This window comes from Chionomys nivalis, chromosome 1 (genome assembly GCF_950005125.1).
Source record: "Chionomys nivalis chromosome 1, mChiNiv1.1, whole genome shotgun sequence".
Classification (NCBI taxonomy): Eukaryota; Metazoa; Chordata; class Mammalia; order Rodentia; family Cricetidae; genus Chionomys; species Chionomys nivalis.
Window position 1 is genome coordinate 48,431,867 of NC_080086.1, and position 26,447 is coordinate 48,458,313.

Here is a 26,447-nt window from a genome sequence, read left to right on the forward strand (position 1 = left end):
CAACCTCTGTGAAAGGGTCTTTGGATCCCCCCTAAGGGTCAAGACCCACAGGTTGAGAATGGCTGTGTTAAATGTTTCAGTGCTTTTAACTCTATGCACCATACTCCCTGTCCACAAAGGAGCCATATGCACCCCCATCCCCGAAAACATGTCTAAAGCTAAAATCACATTTAAGTCCTTAACCTCAAGCCATGGCTCACTTTCTCTCTCTCTCTCTCTCTCTCTCTCTCTCTCTCTCTCTCTCTCTCTCTCTCTCTCATCTTTTCTGCTTGGATCTTTTCTCCTCTTTCTACATATTAATTGTCACTACAGTCACAAGGTGGCTGCCATCAAAGAGCAGCACACAAGGTGCTCATATCTTTCTGTTCATAAAAACCATTTACTAATCCCTTGCACAGCTGTGCATCCCTAATATCCTCAGTAGCAAGGGAAAATAGGCTTAGACAAGAGCCTCCCTTTGGAACAGTCTATAAAGGCAGTCCTCCATGATTTTACAGACAAGATGAACTGAGAGAAAATTAGAAGAGCAGCATGAAAGACTGATGATATTTAGGTTATAAGAAAGAATGGACATTAATGCACAAGAGGAAACCAATAGCATGAGCTATACTTAGTTCTTTCTGTAAATAATGTTTTATGCACTTAAGAAATAAATTATAAGTAAATGACACAGAGAGCATAATGGAAGGTGTCCCACAATTTTACCTTAAAATTATATCACAGCATCAGTAAGTGTCATGTAGCTCTTTGATGACTTTTCTAATATTCCATGTAAAATGGTGTGATAGACAATTTGAATTTCAAGTTATGGTTAAGGGAGAAAATTCATGATTAATGTGGGAATTCTAGTCTCAGGATTAGTTTGGAAAACCAACTTATTCTTCTATTCTGCAAAGATGACTATTAGATTATTAGAATCACCCATGTAGATTCCCACTGGAGACTCGGGCCATGGTCAGCAGTTTCTGTCCCAGTCTAGCTGTAGTATGCTTCTGGGTGGGTCTGATAATTCCTAAAAGTAGAAAAGGAGTTTTTATATAAAGTAAGAGTAGTCATTTAGGATTAACTGTGTTTCATATAGGAAAAAAACATTATACAACAAAACCAAAAAATCTAAGGAGCCATAGTTTCCTTTCGATTACTTTGGAAAAAATAAAAACAATTCTAGGAGACAGAAAGAAAAAACAAATCTTCCTGTGGTTGCAATTAAACAGAAATAGATAAAATGCTGCTCCATATGGAGGAAGCAAATGCAGATCCCGTAGCACGCATCCCATGCATAATGCAATGTGAAACCTCTAAGAGCTCTCACCTCCTGGGTTTGGATCTGAAATGCAAGCAGGGACTGCAGGGACTGGGCTATTCATGTGTTGAGTGGCTTCCATTGGAAGTGGTGTGTCACTTTCATCTGCAAAACTGCAGTTTCCAGGTGCCTCGCAGAACATAAGTGGAATTCATTAATCTTGATCCAACTGATTTGCATACATAATTTGAAGTTGCTTCAATTACATCTTTTTTTTTCTGATAAAAGATCTCAATTCATATTAAGGACGCTTATCTATCTTTGGGTAATTTCATTTTAATGCACAGAGAGTTATGTAAGTTGTTCATTAGTTTGTATTTAATTGAGAGGTATTTCTAACTCAAAGTAAATATTTTTCCTTAGCAATAGATGTTTCTTTCCTATGGATATTAATATTTAGTTCATCATTAAGGCCAATAGCTGCTGTCATTCACTTGGAAGTTGTCATGAGATATGATCTTAATGTTTCAAAATATACTTGAGGAAAGTTGTTTTCTGTACCTGCATCACTATCTATTAATAGAGTTCTGAAGAGTATAATCTAGCAATAAGGAATTTGAAAATAGGAATATCCAAATGAAGTTGGCTAAAGAGAATAACATGTTGCAACATAGTCATCAAATCTAGAAATGTTATTTAGCTACTCAGTGAACTAAGCATAATTCTAGTCTAGCCCATGTTAATCCATGACTTGCACTCTGATTCTTGTTTATAAGCCATTTATTTTTTATTTACTATATGATTTGAATTTTTTTGTCTTTCTGTTATCTATTTTTTTCCCTCAACTATAGCAAAACCTCATTGGGTTCAACTTATAAGAGATGTGGAAATAGCTGTGGAGGACAGTCTTTATTGGGAATGCCGGGCAAGTGGGAAGCCCAAACCTTCCTACCGATGGCTGAAAAATGGAGATGCCTTGGTACTGGAGGTGAGGTGATGCACCTGCTTGTCCAACTCTTCCTGTCTTTTATCAATGTCTGCTTCCTTTAGCCTCTAGAAATCAGGGCTCAGGAGAAGACTCAGTGACCAAACTTCTTGCCTCACCTGAGTTCAATTCTCTGCAGTCATGTTGAAAACAATGCTGAGTATGAGGGTAAATGCTTGTGATTCTGGGGCTAGGTAGATAGAAAGGTATGGATATCTGTCAGTGAAAGACTCTATCTTACAGACAAGAAAGGGGAATAGATTGCAGCTGAGGAATACCCAGGATTGTCCTTTGCTTCCTTGAATCCACATGCATGGGTCTCCACACAAATCTATACACACACAAGAAGGCAGCTTAGCTCCTAGTATCGAAGAACAGGGTTTCTACAGACGCAATTAAAATAGGAAATGAAAGGAATTTATTTTAGTATACAATTTCAGTACTCATAATGAGGAAAGTATGATGGGAAGTTATAACAGCAGGAATCAGGAAGCAGAAGCCTAGAGCAAGGACTAGAACCTAAGTAAATATCACCTTCAAGTATTACCCTCCATCACATCTTACCTGTCGCAGCAAGGCCAAAGATTCCAGTTTCATAGCCTTCTCATGTTCAAACACAAGAGCCTGCAGAGGGCATTTTCCATGCTTATCACAACATGGGGAAATCATGTAAAATCAATATAAAATCAATCATCCAGTCTTTTAATGGGATTTCCTCTCTGTTGCAATTCAAGGTGTATTGATTATTGTGCGCTGATAAAATAGTATTAATATAAACAATGATTTGCAGTATCTGTGTTAGAGAAAGCTTTACTTTAATCCAACATCGAATTTAATTTCCTTTTCCTGTTTTATACCTTGGTTTGTTGTCTAGAGAATAAATCTGTTAGTTGGCTGCCTTCGTAGATCAGTATTTGTTTTCTCATTCACTTCCTCTCTCCAGCCTTGTAACATCTATTTTTGTACTTGTGTGTACTAAGTCAATTGTGTAACTTTATGTTTCTCTATATGACCATCATACTTGGGGAAAAGAAAAACTTGGTAAGTATGTGGGTTTCCTAGCACTCTTTTTAATGCACTGAATTTATAATGTCTTAAGCTTACATGATTTTAAAAATATATTGTGATGAAAAATTGTTCTACCTCCCAGGATGGAAGTCAACCTCCCAGTACATTTTCTCACAGTCTGAATCATTAAGCATAGATGAAAATGAAATGGATGCTGCACTTCACCTTTGGTTTTGATAATTATTTTCTGATTTTTACTTGTATATTTGACACATCTTTTTTCCATTTCAAAGATGAAAAGGTTACCTCTCAGGTCAGGATACCTAGTAGTCAGAGGAAAATAGCAGCATCTTTTGTGTGATTGAAATGACAGTCAGCAGTGTTTATTTTAATCTTAAAATTTTATTTATCTGCAAGAAATGTTATTTTCAATCCAGGAGAGAATACAGATAGAAAATGGTGCACTTACGATATCAAACCTCAATGTGACAGACTCTGGAATGTTCCAGTGTATAGCAGAAAACAAGCATGGGCTCATCTATTCCAGTGCTGAGCTCAAAGTTGTAGGTAAGACTAACTTTTTATGAATTTAATCTTACCTTTTTCTCTTTAACTTCCATTGTTACCAGAATGTAATATTGGGGTTTTTTATATTCTATTTTGCCACCTAATAGAACACACAATATTGTTTTATATTCAGTGTTTCTAATTAGAGAATATACTGGTCTTCCAGGACCTAGGAGATGAAGGCAGGGGGATTGGCACAAAGTTGAGGTCAGACTGCGCTATGTAGGGAGTGAGAGACATTTGACCAACCAACCTGAGCTAAGAATAAGACTCTGTCTAAAAAACAAAACAAACAAACAACAACAATCAAGTCAAGCCAAAACAAGTGTATTTAAAATGATATCAAAGAAAAAGCAGCCATAGAGACCAGAATTAAGTTCCAAAGTTGAATTAAACCAAGAGAAGTTCCTTCACATCTAATGGATGATTACCCAGCCACAGTGTCCTATAGTAAGAAATGCTCCTTATCAGGATTCTAGTATTCTCTATTGCTAGTCCACAAAAGCAAATTACAAATATTTGATTCAGAAGGTGTTTTGGTCTTCATGAATCCCATTTGGAGGTCCAGATATGGGGTGTATTGAAGATGTAATTAACCAACGATCCACTATTTATTTGAGATTATGGCTTTTTACTTCTTCCTGCCCTTGAGGTCTGAGAAAAGGAAAAAATTATTTTGTAGTGTTTAGGGTGTTCATACAAAGGGCAATGGGAGGGCACACGACTGAAACTACAGTAGTAACTTGGCAGCTTGGCAGAAATACAGAAAGGAAAGAGGTAAATGCAGAAAGAATAAAGGGCTCATTGTTTCCAGAAATTAAGATGGAATATTTGGATTTAGGCATAACTTGAACCAGAACTCAATGATCACAATTATTTTCAGTTTCCAAGGAATACGTCCCTATTTACTGAGTTTATTACCACAGTCCATTCAGGAGGAGGAAACATGACTGTCTTGTTTGCCTAAATGCAAGTGTCACTGATACATCCTTGGCCCCGTAAACCCTTATTTGTACTGTTGTCTATTATTGATTTGGTGCAATTGAGATGATGATTATGAGGTCCCTTTATCTAAGTCAGTGGCTCTCATCTTAAGAATGCTTTCACTCAGGGGCATACTCTGAAATATTTGAGGGTAGTTTTTGTTGTTTTAACTAGGGTTTGGGGAAAGGATGGAAGTCCTATAACTATAGCCACCATGGTAGAGGCTATTGAGGCTGTCAGATATTCTACAATGGGTGAGAGTCACTCACAGCAAATGATTATGCAGTACAGAATGACAAGAGATATTGAAGAAGCCAAGATTAATGGAGAAGAGATCTCTTGTCTCTGACATCTGAAGGTTGGGAATGATTCCTGTGTATCAGGATGACTGCCAGGATTGTCAGGATTGTCAGTGAAAATCTGTCTCCTGTTAGCTGTGGCAGAGAAGTAAGATGTTACAGCAAAAGCAGGAGAGGTTCCACACAGATAAAAGTTGAAAGGCATGCTTCTGTAGAAAGAAAACCTGCAGAGTCATAGCCTAATTCCTCTTTCAATAAGAAAGATTCCTACCTATGACGGTGCAAGTTTGTTATATGAGAAAGTAAAAGATGTGTAAATTAAAAACTGTATTCAGATATAGATTCTTGTGGTTTTACTAAAAAATTTTTTACAGGATTTGAATTTACAAGGCCAACTCAGAATGTGTCTCTTTTTATTTAATTAAATGATAATTATATCATTTCCCTCTCCTCCTTTTTATCCTCCAAAGTGCTTCCCTGCCATAAGCTTCCTTCAAAATACACTGCCTCCTCTTTTTTAACTGTTGTTACATATACATATAAACAAATAAACAAATAAAAATGAATGCAACCTGCTGAGTCTGTTTCATGTCACCTACATATATGTGACCACTTATTATTACACAACCAACCATGAGGCTTAGTCTTGAGAAAGACTAATTCTCCCTCTATTGGCAGCAGTTTATTGCTCTTCATCTAGGAGTGAGGCCCCATGAGATTTCCTGTTTTATAATGACAAGTTAACTGTTGGTGGAATTAGTAAGGTCTTATTTAAGCAGTCATGTTGTTGAGATTTCATGTTTGCAGCTTTCCTGCCATAGCTAGAAGGCACAATCTCACAGAAGATTTCGTGGTCCACTGGATCTTATAGTATTTCTGCCCACTCTTCCATGATGGCAGTAGTTGAACAGCTATATACTCAGTCACATAATATCTATAATCATTATAAAATTCCTATGTGCCAAATAGTTTATTTCCACTGGGATTTGCCAAAGCATAGAACATTAGAAGCCCAGCAGGTAGAGGCTGTAGAAATGGCTCAGCATTGAGAGTAGTTGCTGCTTGTGCATAGATGTTGGTTCCATACCCAGCACCTGCATGGTAGATAATTGCCTGGTGAATACTCAGTTCCAGGTTACCTAACTCCATTTTATATGGCCTCTATAGGCACTACACATATGTTGTATACTAACATACTTTTAGGCAAAACACTCATACACATAAAATAAAAAGAATTAAATACTATTTTTAAAAAGAAAAGAAAAAAATCTAGGTGTTGTGGCTCACACCTGTTTTCTCAGCAACTGGGATTCTAGGTAAGAGAATTGTGAGTGGAGGTCAGCTAGAAAAGGAGGCCCTGTCTTAATTTAAAAAGGAAAGAACATTTCTATATTTGGAGAGATAATCAGGTTCCTCACCTTCTTTATACATGTGTAGTAAAAGGAATAGTGACTTTCTGTAGTAGGGAGACTACTTGTTCATTTCCCAGCTGCCCAGACTCCTGAAATAACCAAACAGAAACTGATTTAATTAATTCTGTGCTTGGCCCGTTAGCTCTGGCTTCTTATTGGCTAACTCTTACATATTAATTTAACCCATCTCCATTAATCTGTGTATCGCCACGTGGCAGTGACTTACTGGCAAAGTTTCAGCATGTCTGACTCTGGCGATAGCTCCATGGCTTCTTTATGACTCTGCCCTTCTTTCTCTCTGCATTCAGTTTACTTTTCCCCCACTAGCTCTGTTCTACCCTATCAGGCCAAGCCACTTTCTTTATTAACCAATGGCATTCACAAAGGGGAAATTCCATATCAACTTTCTGATTAGCACATCTTTTCATTTCAGTGATATCTTACACCTCACTATGTAGCCTAAAAGTTGGCATCATAGTCTTTTCTGTGAAGCACAGTGTTTTCTGCACATTATGGTATTTAATGTGTTACTACATCCTTGAAAATTACATCTGTGTTTTTGTGGTGCCACCTGATGAACAATTAGTTAATAACTAAGCTTTCTTTCAAGACATTTGGCCAGCAGCCTCTGAGTGGCAGATGCTCACTAGATGCTGTGACCTAAGGACCAACAGAGACAAAAGTAGTCATGATGGAACAAACTTGCCTAAGTTTGCTGTGCTAAATACTTTCCTTTAATAAACTCATGATTGAGTTATTTTATATCTCACAGTGAACATTAAAAGAATCTTCATGTGGAACACTGGCCTTGAGATGTAGATCTTAAACTGAAACATAATAGCACAAATTAATTTTTCAACATTGCTTTCATGTGTATGACACATATCAAATCAAACATCAACATCTCCTGTACCATGCAGAATCGGAAAACACTGATACAGTGAGCCTTTCAAACCACAAGGATATAAGAAAATACCTATTCTCATTAAATTAATGATACGTTTCTCTCTCCACCCCTTCTTTAGCTTCTGCTCCAGATTTTTCAAGGAATCCTATGAAAACATTGGTTCAGGTGCAAGTGGGCAGTTTGGTGATCTTGGATTGTAAACCCAGAGCCTCTCCAAGGGCACTTTCTTTCTGGAAAAAAGGAGACATGATGATGCGGGAACAGTCAAGGTATTCTATTCTATAAAACACTGGTTTGCTTGCTTCTTCCTTACTGGGTCAATCAGGAAAGTAGGTTTTCAGTATAAAATGTACACAGTATGAAAAACTTAAGCATAGCGCAAAATATAATGTATTTACAAACCAGAACACTACTAGTTTTGTCTTTACTACTCTCATTACACTATTAATTGAGCTTTCAAACCTTTCTCTTTATAAAATGCTTTGCTGTGGCAAGGACAGTCTTCTGTGGGCCTCTGGGGACACTCAGCCAGAAGGATTACGGAATGCAGGGTCCATATGTGAGACTACATCCCAAGATAAGAGAAGATGGTAAAATGACCTGTTCAAGGGAAATGAACATCTTGTTTTCTTCTACTTTGGGATAATTTAGCTGTTCCTGAATTTAAATTAAGCAAACGCTTTCTTCATTTTCTCATTATAACATTGGAATGAAGGGATAGAATGAAGCTTAATTAAATACCTGGATTCTACACCTGCTTTGTCTGGGGTTGTGTTTTCACTGCATTTTCCTGGCTCTATGAAGTATTCTCACATCTCTGTGTCTTATTTCTTTATTTGTTAGGGGGATGATGGTAACAGTTATTGCTTCATGTTAAGAAGCTTGTTATGGAGATGAAATGCATGAATATTCATAAAGCATGCTGATCAATACCTGCCAGAGATTAGCGGGTATAGTTGCTACTATTGCTATTGATGAAATGCTTGCTTCTTGCCAGAAACTACCTGCAGAGCTTGTGATAGCTGAGAAATAGGTGCATAGGGCTCATGTTCTTGCCCTAGAAACCTGCGGCTTTGTTTTGTTAACTTGTGTATTAGTTACATCCCTTGGTGCTGATCTGACAAAAAGCAGCTTAAAAAGAGGGGTTTATTTTGGTTTACAGTTTGAGGTTTGAGTGTGCAGTCCATCAAAAAGAGGAGAGCGTAGTGGCTGCAGCAGCTGCTCAAATTGTGTTCCCAGTCAAGAAACAGAAAGACTTCTCGGTTTCTTTTCTCCTCTTTAACAGCTCCAAGATCCCATCCCATGGAGTAGTACTGTTCACATTTAGAGTAGCTCTTCCCACCTAGAAACCCAACCTAGAAACTCCCTCAAAGACCTATCTTCCAGTTGGTTCTAGATCCTGTAAAGTTGAAGGATAGAGTTACCTACATAACTGACAAAATGAAATTAAATAAGAAATTCAAGTTGCCATTTTGTCAAGATTATTTTTATTCATTTACTTGTGTGTGAGTATATGTGGATGTCTGAAAGGAGAAACAGAAAGAGAAAGAGAGGGAGGGAGAGAAGGAGGGAGGAAGGAGAGGAGGTAAGGAGAAAGACACACACACACACACACACAGAGAGAGCATATGTGCCTCTCTGCTCCTGTGACATTTTATGGCAACCAGTTATCTCCTTCGACCATGTAAGTTCTGGTGACTGAAATACTGTTAAATGTGGTGGCAGTGAGCTAACTCACTGAACCATTTCCTGTGCTGATTTGTCAATTTTAAAATAGATGAACCTATATAATTAACTTCGGTAGAAGCAACAAATCAGGTGGGCTTTTGAATTAAATGAAAAGAAAGGAAAGACAAAATGATGGCTAGAGAGATGTGATCATCAAGGAAGCAGATAAGAGCCAAAGCAGAAATGGACCTTGCAGTGGGTTGAAGCTTTGAAGACTGGAAGGTGCAACATACAGAGATCCTGTCATCATCATACTAGGGAACAGGTTTCCACCCCCGACAGTCTGGGAAAGCCCAAATGATTCTAAAGTCTTCAGTAGGAATGCAACCGTATCACCACCTTACCACCGTTTTAGCCAATGAGACCTATGTTGGTTTTTTAGATTGGAGACTTACATTTGTAGTAATAATTGTAGCAGAGATAGGAAACCTCATACAGAGCTCTACACAGCTGATCTGCTTCTGAATATTCTTTTGTCTAATGAGGAATCAAACCCAAGAGCAGAACCGCTGGGATTTTTTTCAGTGCCAGATTTTGTACAGGAGTCTAGCATCATGGGGATGGTCTCAGGCTTTTTCAATCACAGAAATACAAACATTATTTGGGAAATGAGAGGACATTGAACAAGCAGTAAAATCTGCCATGGTCCATGGATTTACTTTTCTTAAACTACAACAGAGCCTTGCTGCAAATGAACAGCTTTTAGTTTACAGGTCTGGAGGTATTTTCATAAGAGTCCATAAAACTGCACAAGCTGTAATTGTTCCTTTATATAGTAGGAGACATCTTTATTAAGACACAAATGCAGATGAATAATGCAAACTCCAAAGTGGGTTTGTCCAAAACAAGCCAACCATACAGGTTAAGCAGAAAGAGAACATGTTTAACTGACTTGGAGTTGGATTTTGTAAACAGTCTTAAACAAGTACAGTTTGTGGTCACAATATTTGGTTTTGACCTTAAGATCTCCAATATAACTATATAATTCATGGCCTCCTATGTAACTAAATCTTTTTGTTGCACACATGAGTCATAGAGTGATTCTTTTCCAAGGGCTTCAGTTCTTTGCACAATAGTAAGCCCACTTGTCCTCACAGCAGAATATATCCTAGTCAGAGGTCTATAATCTTAATTGTAAATGGGGATTAAAAAGATTAAGAGATTTGGCCACAGGCACCTAAGAAGAGATTTACCCTGCACATTGTACAATGATGGTCTGGAAAGAGTGTAAGTTTGGAATGAAAACAGAAATTTACAACTTGCCTGCTAGTTCAGTTGTGTGACTTCTCTCAACTTTTGTTTCCTTACCTATTGGAATGGGCACTACCTGTGCATTATAAATTTATAGTGATATAATGGTTTAACACACATCTTATGTTTGTAGATATGTTAAATAGTAAGAGTGAGTTTGTATTACATGTGCTGTTGTAATAGGAGCAGCGGGGCTGCGTCCCCGGCACCCGGCCGCCCGCATGGCTTACTTATGCCCCGAAATAATTACACGGAAACTGTATTCTTTTGAACACTGCCTGGCCCATTAGTTCCAGCCTCTTATTGGCTAGCTCTTATATATTGATCTAACCCATTTATAATATTCTGTGTAGTACCATGAGCTGGCTTACCAGGAAAGATCTTAACCTGCGTCTGTCTGGAGTGGGAGAATCATGGCGACTCACTCACTCGGCTTCTTTCTCCCAGAATTCTGTTCTGTTTACTCCACCCACCTAAGGGTTGGTCTATCAAGTGGGCCTAGGCAGTTTCTTTATTAATTAACCAATGAAAGCAACAGATTAATACAAGACCCACCTCCATCAATGTGCAATTTTAAAAGAAATTATAATTGAAGAAGGTTTTATTTCTCTGTGTATTGGTTGAGTTTTCACTGCATGGTTGGGCTTTCTAAGGATAGTCATTGCAGGCTAGGCTCACTCCGTGGAGACACAGACACTTGGTTTATTGCTTACTTCAGCATCAGCTGCTGAGTGCCAGCTCTAGGAAGAGCAGGAAGAAGGTATAAATATGGGTACATGTCTCCTTTTTAAAGGACTTTCCAGAAGTCCCATCTGGTACTTCTCTTTCAGCTAACCAATCATAAATTCCCTTGGCTACAATAACAGCCAAAGAAGCTGGGTAGTATAGGTGCAGTTAGGTATAGTTATTACACGGGATCATGTTCCATGACAATTATAGAGTCTGCTTTTCAGGAGAAAGAGATCAATGGTTACCGCTCTGTCAGAGTCTAGAGAAAGCAAATGTCAGTTCCCCATGAAGGCAAGCTACTGGCAGCAAAAAACTCTTACCTAATCTTTACTTGTTTAATTACTTACTTTGAGGTGCCGTAAATAGAAACTGGGGACTGAATAATCCATGATAGTCAAGATCTGTATCACTAAACACATCTCAGCCAGCAAATAAATTTCTATTAAGCAAATAATCTATAATTAAAGTGTCATTTAAAGCCTAAATTAGATTTTTAAAAGATAAGATTAGGACTTTTATTAGTTATATGGGATGATGAATATGACTAAAAATCATACAATATATTTACATAATTCTATATACCACGTTTGTCAGACTTTTTATATCAGCAAAGTACTAGCTTTAAAATTATTAATCAAACTTGAAAATTGAATCAAAGTTTGTGAGACCCAATAAACTAATAAGTCATTTTGAAGTGACAGCTTGTTGTAAGGAGACCACTTGTTTCCAGGCTACCTGGCAGTTCAGACTCAAAATAATCACACAGAAACTATATTATTTAAATCACTGCTTGGTCCATTAGCTCTAGCTTCTAATTGGCTAGTTCTTACGTATTAATTTCACCCATCTCCATTAATCTGTGTATCACCATGTAGCTGTACTGGCTAAAGATCCAGCGTCCATCTCTGGTAGGGCTACATGACTTCTACCTTACTCCTTCTTCTTTCTCTCAGCATCCAGTATAGTTTTCCCCACCTACCTTTATTCCCTGCACAGGCCCAGTTTCTATATGATTTTTATTGAGCTCTACATTTTTCTCTGCTCCCCTCCCTCCCTCTCCCCTCCCCTACAACCCTCTCTCAAGGTCCTCATGCTCTCAATTTACTCAGGAGTTCTTGTCTTTTTCTACTTCCCGGGTAGATTAGATCTATGTGTATGTCTCTCTTAGGATCCTCATTCTTACCTAGATTCTCTGGAACTGTGATTTGTGGGTTGGTTTTCTTTGTTTTATGTGTAAAAATCATTTATGTGTGAGATCATGTGATAATTGTCTTTCTGGGTCTGAGTTAATTCACTCAAAATGATGTTTTCTAGCTCCATCCATTTGCCTACAAAATTCAAGATGTCTTTAGTTTTTTCTGCTGTGTAGTACTCCATTGTGTAAATGTACCACATTTTCATTATTCATTCTCTGTTTGAGGGGCATTTAAGTTGTTTCCAAGTTCTGGTTATGACAAACAATCCTGCTATGAATGAACATAATTGAGCACATGTCCTTGTGGCATGATTGAACATTCTTTGGCTATATACCCAAAAGTGGTATTACTGGGTCTTGAGAAAGATTGTTTCCTGATTTTCTGAGAAATCGCCACACTGACATCCAAAGGGTTGTACCAGCTTGCATTTCCACCATCAATGCAGAAGTGTTCCCTTTACCCCACAACCTCTCCAGCATAAGTTGTCATCAGTGTTTTTGATCTTGGCCATTCTTACAGGTGTAAGGTGGAATCTGAGAGTTGTTTTGATTTGAATGTTTTTGATGACTAAGGATGTTGAACATTTCCTTAAGTGTATTTCAGCCATTTTAGATTCCAATGTTGAGAGTTCTATGTTTATGTATGTACTCCATTTTTTTTATTGGATTATTTGTTCTTTTGATGACCAATTGTTGTAGGAGCAGTGGGCCTGCTTTCCATTGCCCTGCTCCCAGTCGCCTGGCTAGCTTATGCCCCAAAATAATGACACACAAACTGTATTCTTTTAAATACTGTTTGGCCCATTATATCTAGCCTCTTCTAGGCTAATTCTGACTTATTAATTTAGCCCATTTCTAATAATCTGCGTAGCACCACTAAGTGCGCTTACTAGGAAAGATTCAGCATATCTGACCTGGCGGTTGGCTGCATAGCATCTGTCTCTGAGAGGAGCTGCCCTGCATCTGAGCTCACTTCCTCTTCCTCCCAGCATTCTGTTCTGTTTACTCTGCCTACCTAAATTCTGCCCTATCAGATGGGCCAAGGCAGTTTCTTTATTGACCAATGAAATCCCACATCAACCAATTGCTAGAGTTCTTTGTATATTTTAGAGATCAATCCTCTTTCTGATGTGGGGTTAGTGAAGATCTTTTCCCATTCTGTAGGCTCCCGTTTTGTCTTGTTGACTGTGTCCTTTCCTTTACAGAAGCTTTTCAGTTTCAGGAGGTCCCATTTATTAATTGTTTCCCTCAGTGTCTCTGCTACTGGTGTTATATTTAGGAAGTGGTCTCCTGTGCCAATGTGTTCAAGTGTACTTCCCACTTCCTCTTCTATGAGGTCCAATGTGGCTGGCTTTATGTTGATGTCTTTGATCCATTTGGACTTGAGTTTTGTGCGTGGCAATAGATATGGATCTATTTTCATTCCTCTACATGTTGATATCCAGTTATGCCAGCACCATTTGTTAAATATGCTTGCTTTTTTTCCATTTGATATTTTTTTGCTTCTTTGTCAAAAATCAGGTGTTCGAAGTTGTGTGGATAAATATCCAGGTCTTTGATTTGGTTCCATTGTTCCTCCTGTCTGTTTTTATGCCAATTTCAGGCTGTTTTTAGTACTGCAGTTCTGTAGTAGAGTTTGAAGTCAGGGATTGTGATGTCTCCAGAAGTTGTTTTACTTTTTACCTACCCAAGATCATGGGAGATCTTTCCACTTTCTGGTGTCTTCTTCAATTTCTTTCTTCAAAGATTCAAAGTTCTTGTCATACAATTCTTCCACTTGTTTGGTTAGAGTTTCTCTGAGATATTTTATGCTATTTGTGGCTCTTGTGAAGGGTGATGTTTCTCTGATTTTTTTCTCAGCCCATTTATCATCTGTATACAGGAGGGCTACTGATTTTTAGTTAGTAATGTATCTTGCTCCATTACTAAAAGTGTTTATGAGTTGTAGAAGTTCCTTGGTAGAATTTTTGGGGTCACTTATGTAAACTATCATATCATCAGCAAATAGTGAGAGTTTGACAGTTTCTTTTTTAACCAATGGCATTCACAGCATACAGAGAGGAATCCCACATGAATAACTTAAACTTTCAAACATGAGAAACACTTTGGTTTTTGATGCAGGTTTTCCCTGTATAACACTGGTTGTTCTAGAACTCATCATGCAGATCTGGCTGCCCTCAAGCTGAGAGATCCTACTGCCTCTGCCACCCAAGTGCTGGGTTTAGAGGCATGTGCTTCCACTACCTAGCAATTCTTGGGCTCTTAAGTTCAAGTTGTGCTCATACATTTGAAAACATTTTAAGTTCTGGATACATGTTAGCTATAAGATACTTGCTTTGTATCAGATTATTACTTGCTATTCTTTGTTGCTTTTCAGTTCCCAAACAAGTGATAGAACAGTTACATCAAAACTCGATTGGCAAATGCAGGCTATTCAGAGATTTTCTGAGAAGATTCCACCTTGTGGATCTTCCACATTGTGGATCAAGTTTATAGAACATCTATAGCAAGAATTAAAAGACACAAGGGGTTTGCTAGAAAAGAATCTTCCACTCGAAGCAGCAGCATGCAAAGATCCAGTGGCAGTCAGGGGTGGGTATTGTTTGAGTCTGTTCCACCTGCTCTAACAGGATGCATTAGACTTGGTAATTAATAAATAATAACTTAATTTCTCTCTGTTCTGAGATATACATAATAGTAATACAACGTTCAGTGTGACCATAGAGTTCATAAGGGTCTATGCTCTGCTCCTTAAATGGTGCCTTCAGGCAGCTCCCTTCAACTATTTGCCGAAGGGCAGTAGTTTCATTTGTATCACTGGAACCTGCATAACTTATATTCTTCCCCAGACCACTGGGAAGCAACAGAATAAAGCAAAGTGACAGGATTAAATGGTCAGACTTATGTAAAAGGAGACCAACAGTGCTGCTGGAAAACTGCAAGAGATGGAGGACTGAAGACAAGAGTCAGTTATCAGTAATCCATTATTCAGAGGAAGAAAGTAGTATGGCCATAGCTACACAAATAACAGTGCAGGTACAGAGAAGACCGGAAGAGTTGGTAAAGGCTTAACTTGACAGTGCTTCGTTGGATGTGTGATTGGAGGAGGAAATAGATAGCAGGGAGGAATCCTAGATTTGTGGCTCAGGCATCAGTGGTCATGGTAGATGGAGTGAATGTTATAGGGAAACTTATAGAAAATGCAGAGTTGGGAGGAATATGCAGAGTTCAATTTGAGACTTGTTAAATTTCAGGTGCTTGTTACAAAGCCAACTGTATAATTTGATGGATGGATGAATGGATGGATAGGTAGAAAGAAAGATGGGTGGATGGACAGACAGACATACAGACAGATAGATACATAAATGCATGTGTACAAAGATTAAAAAGAGATAGGATGATAGGGATAGATAAATAGATTAGATACAGATGGATGGATATAAAGTAAATGATAGATATTATGCAGGAACAGACAGATGGTAGACAGAGGGCTAGATGACATAAAGCTAATAGATATATAGATAAACTAATAGATAGGTATTAATACATTGCTAGAAAGATAGGTAGATAAGTGGATAGATGTATATTAGAGAAAGATTACATAGGCATCATGAATAGACTAGATGAAGATAGACAAATATATTATTGGCAGAATAGGTAGCTAAGTAGACAATAGACATATAGATAATTAGACAAGATAGATTGTCATAAAATAAATGGATTATATCAGTATGAAATTGGGACTTATGAAAGACCAGAGGAAATTTTGGCATCTTTATAAATGTAGATTTGACACTTAAGTTGGGACAGTATACATAACTGTGAAGAGACCCTATCATTATGCAGAAGAGGCCACGCATTCTACTCTGAGACTCATGGACACTCAGGTTGTAAGTAGAGTTTCCTGTGTTTGTAGCCTTATAATAAATCATACTTGATTTATTAAAGAAAGGTTGGCTTCATCTGCCCTGTACAAACTATTCAAAGTCTCAAAATTACAAGCATTCTATATTGAGTAAAGTCTTACTTGTTTTGTCATCCACTACTGTGCAAAGCCACAAGAAAAAAGTTGTCTGAGTAGAAGAAATGTTCTCTACCTTCTGAAATTTTGAAATGTATGCCTTGGCAATGCTAAGGCATGCATGGGCAGCCGTATATGGTGGTTCTGTTAAACTTGTCCATATTGGGTTTCATGGTCTAAGTTGATGAGAACAATTGACCAGGTCTCAAGAGGGCAGCAGAACTCATTACAGATGGCTGTAAGCCACCGTGTGGTTGCTGGGAATTGAACTCAGGATCACTGAGGCAGTGTTCTTAATTGTTGAACAATCTCTCTAGACCTCCCTTCTAAATATTCCAAAAATATGTTACAAGGTTTCACTGTTTTACTGTCCTACCATTTGTTTATTCCCCTAAAATCATGTTTTAAGAGAGATAAATTAAATTAGATCTTTTGTCTCCCTTAAGCAAAGTAAAATTAAAAACAAACATTGAGAATATGAAGAGATGTGGCTTATAAGAAGAAATAACCAGTTAGCATATTTGAGATAATATGTAGCTTCTTTTCCCTACCACTTAATGGTATTTAAAATGCATTGGTCACTTATTTTTAAAAATTAGACCATTCATGTGAATACTATTGTATTAATATTTTATTGAATTAGCCCCAACTGAAAGGAAAGTCCAAGAATGGCCCATTACTCCTAATTAAATACATCAAAATTAGTCCATATAGTCTATGCAGCATTTAATACTATAGATATAAAAATGCTCTTTAGAGAAAGAAATAGTAAAGATATATTCCAAATACGAGTAACCACAATCTTGGTAGTTTTGAAAAATCATTTTAGACAATTCGTAATTCATCTTTTTGTACATAAAACTTGTCCTTAAAATTTGGTGGGCTTTATATACTACATGATTCCATAAACATTACATCCCTAGAGAAGATAATGGTTTGGGGGCAGAAATGAGTGATCATTGTGACTAGGTGGGGAGTATGATTTTGGGGTTCAGGGACTATTTAGTAGAAAGAGAAATGTAATTCTTGCTTATAATGAATATTGCTTATATATTTATATGATTATGTTCATTTGATAGAGCACCCAGGACTGGACACCATAAAGAGGGAATTGCACTCATATAAACTATACATTAAATAAAATCTATATATAATTTCTTATTTATTTTATCTTATCTTTGTGATTAGTACCAAGTAGTTAAAAAGCCCAAGAAAATGTTCCAATTTGGTCATATCATTTAACTGCATGAGAATATGTACAAGCAGAATCTAAATATTTGTCAGATCAGGATAGTTATGTCAGAGTAGGGGTCTTTTCTAGAGGCTGTAGCCTCTGATCATGCTGTGCCTATGAATATCATTATTTTCCAGATAGTTGGTCAGGCTACATTTCCCCTTGGGGTTAAATAATAAAGAAACTGCTTGGCCCTCATAGGTTAGAACATAGGTGGGTGGAGTAAACAGAACAGAATGCGGGGAGGAAGAGGAATTGAGCTCAGATGCCATTTCCTCTCCTCTCTGGGGCAGACGTGATGCTGGTCCTCTCCAGAGCAGACGCAATGAAGCAAGCCGCCAGGTCGGACATGCTGAATCTTTCCCGGTAAGACTGATGCTACACAGATTATTAGAGATGGGTTAATCGGGATATGAGAATTAGCCAGTAAGGGCTAGAGCTAATGGGCCAAGCAGTGTTTAAAAGAATACAGTTTGTGTGTTGTTATTTTGGGGCATAAGCTAGCTAGGCAACCAGGAGTTGGGGCGGCAGGAACACAGCCCGCAGCTCCCCCCAACACCTTGGCTTAAGATCTTGGCCAAATAGTTTCTATCTCCGACTCTTCTTTATTTCCCCATTTTTCTTAGCTTCTTTCTGATCTCCATGGAGTCTTTTCCATTTATACTGTTGAGAAAGACCAAGAACTGCTCCCCAGTATTTTCAAGCTTTCCATTTTTCCCCTGTACCTAAGCACAGAAGATCTCTCCCTCTCCTTTTCCCCTCTCTCTCCGTCCCTCTCTCCCCTCCTCTCCTTGTCACCCAGCCATTTAAGAGTCCCTCCCTCAAAGCTCTCACACAGATAGGCAGGAACTCAGTGAACTTCAATTAATCTGCCCTCTGCTTGCTACTAAGATCTCAGAGAACCATTTACCTCCTACACTTTTAACTCCAAACCAATCTCTGTCTGCCTTTGAAGAACACAAGGGAATTTTGTTTAATGTCTGTGATTCTGACACCTTAAGGAACTAGTTGCTAGTTGATTAGTGGTTGATGTCCCCATCAACCTCTTGGAGGGCAGGTACTACATGTTGTCTACTAATTTGTCACATCTTTATTCTGTGACTGACACTGAGATGAATAAGAAGCATCAAGAGCTTTCAGCGTAGAAAAGTAAGACATCAATTATAGTGAGATAGAATATATGGTTAAAGTGATAATATAATTTATTCTGCAAACGGGAACATTTTCAGAGGGAAGGGGTCATTGCTAACTGTTAATCTTAGACAGTAAACACAAATGAGGACAGTCTCCAGACACTGGGGTACTGGTCTTCTTTCTAGGAAGCAATGTTTTTAACCCCACTGCTTCATGAAGCACAGAGAGGTGAGTGTGTTTCTTCACCTAGGACAAGGAGATAGCATGGAGAGCAGGTGGTTCATAAGGATCTGAAATGGAACAAAGCAGAAGATTGGGGAAAATATCTCCTAAACAGGAGGACTACATTGATAAGAAAGTAGACTAATTATATATGTGTTTATTCCATGGAAAAGTTCATATATAATCCCCCAAACAAGATAGCTTTACCTGAGTTATTCGTAGATGGTCAGCCATCCCTCTCCATCCAAGAAGAGCAGCATTAAGCAACCTTGATGTTCTCCGAGAAGATTTAGTATCCTGGATCAAGAGTCTCAGAGAGCAGAGAAGATTCTCATTTTATGCTTTCCTTTCTCAGCACAGACTTCCATGTCCCCTTGATTTCTGCTAGAAGGAGAAGACGGAAAATTTACTTTTCTCACAGACCAACACTCTGTGAGAAAATTTATGAGTGAAAACAATCAAGTCAAGTAGGGATGATCTAAGACCTTAGTTTGCCATAGGATTCACAGGAAGCCATAAAAACCACAGCCTTTCTGCCACCTCTACAGAAAAGAATCGCCACAGCCTTCACATCTTCACTGAGTCACAAAAGAAATTGAGTTCCCCATGTATAATTTTATAGCATTATTTAAATGAGATATTTGTGTTGATTGCAAAGAAGTATGCTGCTAATTGTTCTCATTATTTACTATAAAGAAGTTAAATCTAAATTTTATCTACTTGCTTGTTTATTCAGCATATGGAAGCAGCAAAAGAAGAGAAATCTGGGTCATATCTTGGTGTACCACATACCCACCCTTATGATAGCAGAGCATTTGTGTGACTCTTGAATCATGGCTTCATTTTCTATAAACCAGGGTCAAGAATATTACACTTGTAGCCTTCATTACTCTTTTGGCTCTCTTGACAAGGGTTGAGTTGAAAAAGTAATATTTGAAAAATTATTTATGTGTCTGCCTTCAACAAATTTCTTTCATTCTGGACCTCGTTTATATCATAAGATATCAGCTACAATGATAAAAATAATGTATTAAGGAGTATAGTGGCACATACATACACTTCAGAAAATCTAGCTAATGCAATACCACTATTTTAATATGAGTTGACTTCTTTCTTAGTATTATTTGGGTATCTTAAAGGTGAAAAAATTATAGTAAAATGAGAAATAAAAAATAAACCTTTCTTTTGGGGTGATTAACTGACTTTTCTGTAATTTAAACATTGGGAAAACAAATTCCATCACAGTATTATTTTAAAGGAATTGCTAACAAGAGGACTCTCAAATTGCATCAGTTAAATTGTGTGATGACTGTTAGATTGTTAATTCCATATTTCCAATGAGATTTTATGAATTATGAAAGTTTGAGGCACTTTAATAAATCTTTTGTCAGCTTTACAACTTTAGTAAGGGAAAACGGATCCATGATTCTAAAGATTCAGGATTTCAGAATCCTCTTCAAGCCAGCCTATTGCAAGAACTGGGTCAATAGCTAAAACTTTAGTTCAACCTACAGGGCTTGCTTAGTCACAGTTTCTATGTATATATCATAGGTCTACAGAGTATCTAACTAAACCCCCAGATTCCCTCATGTGCTTGTTTACATCTCAGCCCCTGCTCTGTCTCCCTCTTACACACATTGTTCACAATGATCTTTACAGCTGTATGAAAGTACACTTTGGTCTGCCTCTACTAACATGTTTGAGTTTGGGAAGAGAGATGCAGGATCTTAAGGTCATCTTGATTGTCTAACACAGTCAATATGTCTACTGCAAGTAGATATATGATGCCCTTGCATATAGTTTTCATTTCTGTCAGGAGAAGCAAGTAAATGGATATGCATGCTATCAAGTGTGAATTGATGTGAGAGGACAGCTTATAGGAACCAGTTTTCTCCTTCCACTGTGTGTATTCCAGGTATCAAACTCAACTGTGTCAGAAATGACAGCAAATTCCTATACCTGCTGAATCATTTCATCAGTCCCCATGTGGAGGAGAAAGAAATGATTTCCTCTTGCATCCTTCATTTATTCTCTTGACCCTTTCACTGATTACAGCTGGTCTTCTTGACTTTGGAGGGTCCACCTTGTTACTCAGGTGGGCTTTATTGCTATGCTCAAGGGAATCCTTGCTATAACGCAACAGAAGGTCTGGCTCTTCTTGCCCATGTGTATGTCAGTTACACAGTTGGTGACAGTATAATACAGCAATATTTGCAAAGATGATCCTCCATACATTACAATATGTACTCCTTCTTCAAAGATTTCAATTAATACCCACTGTTACCATTAACTGTCACTGTTCAACAATTCATGCTCAAATACAGTGATATAAAGCAGAAATCATGCAGTCATCTCACCCAGTTTTGTGAATCAGAAACACAGGAAAGATCCAGTTGTATGCGTTCAGTGTGCCCTATGTTGGCTGGAGTATCAGAAGCTGGAAGACGTCCTTGTGTACTTTGCATATCTAGTATAGGTCTTAATACCTGCAATGAATGCTTCCTTAGAGAAGCTAATGGCATTAAAAGAAGTCATCTCTGAAGCTACCAAGTTTGCCAAATCACCTGTGTTCCCATGTTAAGTTCTTGTCCCTGTGATAAATAGCGAAGATAATCAGTTTATAAGAAGGAACAGTCTGTTTTGACTCACAGTTTAAAAAGTTTCAGTCCAACATCAATTGACTTAATCATTTTAGGCTTGTGATGAGGCCAGATACATGGGAAGTGAAAGCAGTCCCCCTGCAGCAAGTAGATAAAGAGGGCAGAGTTCACAATTCCCTAAGAGCATGCCCTCAACAAACAGCACCCTCCCCTGCACTAAAGGTTCCACCTGCCCCACATCACCATGCTGGTAACCAAGCCTTTAAAGCTTAAACTTTCAGGATACCAGTCTGTAGCACTTCCCAGGATACAGGTGTCAAATTTCTTATAGTTCTTTGGTTACTAAATTCGGAGGGAAGAAAGATTTTCTTTCTTTGTGTCCTTTGTGTGTTGTTTTGTTGTTTTGTTATCAGGTGGGTTCTTGACTTTATTGATGTGTATTTAACAAAATTTTATATATATATATAAAATATATAAGGTTGATACATATGTACATATGGAAATGAGAGATCCAGTATAACTAATTACTAGTCTATTGTCTTACCCAATTACAAAGTTTTATGCATGTAGTAAATATACTTACTATTAACTTTCATATCAGACTTCAAAGGTCTAAATAGTATTAATGACAATGCCCATGCCATTCATTTGAGTTTTCATCTTATTCATTCTGTATGATCATATCATTATATTCAACATTTATTTGCCATATTCTCTATCTAACCTCTGATGATACCTGTCCTAGTCTCTGCTTTTGTCTTACTGGGGAAAAACACTCATATCTGTGATAGTATTAATATTTAGCTTCCTTGTCTGTATCATTTCACTTAGGAAATTATCTTTTAATTTTATTTATATAACTGTAAGTGACAGTTTTTTCTTCTTTTGTTATGCTAAATGTCATTTCTTATTTAAATTTATTTATTTTTTAAACAATCTTTTCTCACTTTAAATATGAATCACAGTTCCCTCTCTCTTCCCTTAACCAATTCTCCCCAACTTTCCCCAACCCCAACCCAATCCATTCCTTCAAGAGGTTAAGGCTTCCCATGGGGAATCAACAAAGTCTGGCACTTCACTCTGAGGCAGGACCAAGGACCTCCCCCATATATCTAGACTGAGCAAGGTATCCCTCCAAAAAGAATAGACTCCAAAAAGCCAGTTCAAGCACTAGGGTTAAATCCTGGTCCACCTGCCAGTGGCCACTACCAGTGCCCCAGTCACACAACTGTCACCAACATTCAGAGGGCCTAGTTTGGGCACATGCAGGTTCCCTTGCTGTAAGTCTGGTGTCAGTGAGCTCTTATTAACTCAGGTCAGGTGTTTCTGTGGGTATCCCCAACATGATCTTGACCCGTTTGTGCATATTATCACTTTTCCTCTCTTGAACTGGACTCTGGGAGCTCGGCCCAGTACTAGTTATGGATCTTTGCATCTGTTTCTATTGGTTGTTAAGTGATGTTTCTGTGATGAAAATTAAGATACTCATCAATCTGATTACAGGGGAAGGCCAGTTCAAGTACCCTCTCCTATTGCTTAGTAGAATCTTAGCTGGGATCACCCTTATGGATTCCTGGGAATTTCCCTAGTGTTAGGTTTCTTGCTAGCCCCATAATGGCTCCCTCAATCAAGATATATACCTATTTGCTCTCCCTCTCTGTTCTTCTACCATCTCGGCTATCCATTTTCTCCTCCCTCCTTCCCTTCTCCCCTCCCCTTCCTTTCTGCCCCCCCCCCCATACTCCCAAATTCCTCAGGAGTTCTTGTCTATTTCCCTTCTGAGAGGTATCCATTTATGTCTCATTTAGGGTTCTCCATGTTACCTAACTTCTCTGTGGTCGTGGATTGTAGACTGGTTATCCATTGCTCTATGTCTGATGTCCACATGTGACTGAGTACATATTGTGTGTATCTTTCTGGGTTTGGATTACCTCAGTCAGGATTTTTGTTTGTTTGTTTGTTTGCTTGCTTGTTTCTGGTTACATCCATTTGTCTGAAAATTTGAAGATGTCATTGTTTTTTACTGCTGAGTACTACTCCATTGTTTAAATTTTCCCCATTTTCTTAACTCATTCATCAGTTAAGGGGCATCTAGGTTGTTTCCAGGTTCTGGCTATTATGAATAATGCTGCTATGAAAATATGTGAGTAAATGTCCTTGTGGTATGACTGTGAATCATTTGGGTATATGCCTGAGTAGTGTTCCTGGGTCTTGAGGAAGAAAGATTTCCAATTTCTGAGAAACTGCCATACTGATTTTCAAAGTGGCTGTACAGGTTTGCATTCCCACCAGCAATAGAGGAGTGTTTCCTTTACTCTGCAACTTCTCCAGCATAGGTTATCATTGGTGTTTTTGATTTTAGCCATTCTGACTGGTGAATGATGGTATCTCAGACTTGGTTTGATTTGCATTTCTGTGATTACTAAGGATTCCTTAGTTGGGCAATTCCTTAAGTGTCTTTTGGCCATTTGAGATTCTTCTATTGAGAATTCTCTGTTTAGGTCTATATCCCATTTGTTAGTTTTATTATTTAGTATTTTGATGTCTAGTTTATGAGATCTTTATATATTTTGGAGATCAGTTGTCTGTCCAATGTGGGGTTGGTGAAGAACTTTTCCCATTCTGTAGGCTATCATTTCTTCTTATTGACTGTGTCTTTTGCCTTATGGAAGCTTCTCAGTTTCAGGAAATCTCTTTTATTTCTTGTTGATCTCAGTGTCAGTGCTACTGGTATTATATGTAGAAGTAGTGACCTGTGCCAATAAGTTCAAGGCTACTTTCCACTTTCTGTTCTATGAGGTTCATTGTGACTGGATTTATGTTAAGGTCTTGGGTCCATTTGGACTTGAGTTTTGTGCATGGGGATAGATTTTGATCTATTTGTTGTATCATAACGGGCTGGCCTGCTTGTTGTGGTTTTCTATCCCTCCCAGTTCCCACAGCTGTTTAGCCTTAAAGAAAATCACACAGAGATCTCTAAAGTTATAAAGCTGATTGGCCCATTAGCTCTAGCCTCTCACTGGCTAACTCTCACATCTTGATTAACCCATTTTTCTGATCTATGTTAGCTATGTGGCTCAATACCATTTTCAGTGGTTGTGGATCACATCCTGCTGCTTTGGTGGTCTGGGCAGGAGTGAGAGGAATCAACTTCCTCCTTCCCAGAATTCTCCTGTTCTCATTACATCATTTCTACTTCCTGTCTGGCCAATCAGCATTTATTTAAAACATGATGGACAGATTACAGACAATTCTCAGACACCTATTTGTATTTTTCTACATATTGATATTCAGTTATACCAGCACCATTTGTTGAAGATGCTTCCTTTTTCCATTGTATAATTTTATCTTTTTGTCAAAAATCAGATATTCATAGGTGTGTGGATTAATATTGGGTCTTCAATTTGATTCTATTGGTCCACCTGTCAGCTTTTATGCTAATACCAAACTGTATTCATTAATGTAGTTCTGTAATAAAGCTTGATATCAGGGATGGTGATGCCTCCATAAGTTCCTTTATTGTATAGGATTGTCTTGACTTTCCTGGTTTGGTTTGGTTTGGTTTTCCATATAAAGTTAAGTAAAGTTCTTTTGAGGTCTGAGAATTGTTTTGGAGTTTTGATGTGTTGCATTGAATCTGTGGGTCACTTTTTGTAAGGATGTCATTTATTATGTCGGTACTAACTATCCAAAAGAATGGTAGATCTAACATCTTCAAATTTTTTCTTCAAAGATGTAAAATTCTTGTCATACATGTCTTTCACTTCTTTGCTTAGTGTTACCACAAGGCATTTTATGTTGTTTGTGACTATTGTAAAAGGTGATGTTTCCCTGATTTCTTTCTCAGCCCTTGTATCATTTGTATATATGAGGGTTACTTTTTTTTTTTGAGTTGATCTTGTATCTTTCCATATTACTGAAAGTGTTTATCAGCTATAGGAGTTCCCTGGTAGAATTTTTGTGGTCACTTATGTATACTATCATATCATCTGCAAATTGAGAAAGTTTGACTTCTTCCTTTCCTGTTTACATCCCTTTGATCTCCTTTTGTTGACTTATTGCTCTAGCTAAACTTTGAGTACTATATTGAAGAGATAGAAAGTGTACAGCCTTATATTGTTACTGATTTTAGTGGAATTGCTTTGAGTTTTTCTCCATTTAATTTTATGTTGGCTGTCAATTTGCTGTAAATTGCTTTTAATATGCTTATATAAATTCCTTGTATCCATGATCTTTCCAAGACCTTTATCATGAAGGGGTGTTGGATTTTTCAAAGGCTTTTTCAGCATCTAATGAGATAATCACATGTTTTTTTTTCAGTTTATTTATATGGTAGATTACATTGACAGGTTTGCATATAATGAATCATCCCTGCAACTCTGGGATGAAGCAAACTTGATCATGGTGGATGATTTTTTTTGGTGTGTTCTTGGATTCAGTTTACCAGGATTTTAGCATCGATGTCCAGGAGGACAATTGGTCTGTAATTCCTTTTATAAGTTGAGTATTTGTGTAGTTTGGGTATCAGGGTAATATAGCTTCATGAAATGTTCCTTCTGTTTCTATTGTGTGGAACAATTTAAGCAGTATAGATGTTATCTCTTTGTGGTTTCAGTAGAATTCTACACTGAAACCAATTAGCCCTGGGCTTTTTACTTTTTGGTTGTAAAGCTTTGATAACTGCTTCTATTTCCTTAGGGGATATAGGTCTGTTTAAGTTGTTCATCTGGTCTTAACCTAATTTTGATATGTGGTACATATCCAGAAAATTGTCCATTTTTTTAATGTTCTCAAATTTGTGGAGTACAGGTTTTTAAAGTATGACTTAATGATTCTCTGGATTTTATCAATGTCTGTTGTTATGTCCCTATTATCACTTCTAATTTTGTTAATTGGGATACTCTCTGTCATTTGGTTAGTTTGGATAG

The 26,447-nt window shown here is 37.7% G+C and overlaps 1 protein-coding gene across 4 annotated transcripts in view; it reads left to right on the plus strand.

Moving 5' to 3' along the window:
- Cntn3 (contactin 3) overlaps nucleotides 1-26,447 on the plus strand; it is a 397,003-nt gene that overhangs the window by 279,878 nt on the left and 90,678 nt on the right. For all 4 annotated transcript variants that reach the window (XM_057765759.1, XM_057765776.1, XM_057765784.1 and 1 more), the window contains exons 9-11: nucleotides 2,095-2,231; nucleotides 3,674-3,803; nucleotides 7,524-7,674. In XM_057765759.1, coding sequence (XP_057621742.1) covers nucleotides 2,095-2,231; nucleotides 3,674-3,803; nucleotides 7,524-7,674 — 418 coding nt within the window. The remainder of the gene's footprint in view (nucleotides 1-2,094; nucleotides 2,232-3,673; nucleotides 3,804-7,523; nucleotides 7,675-26,447) is intronic.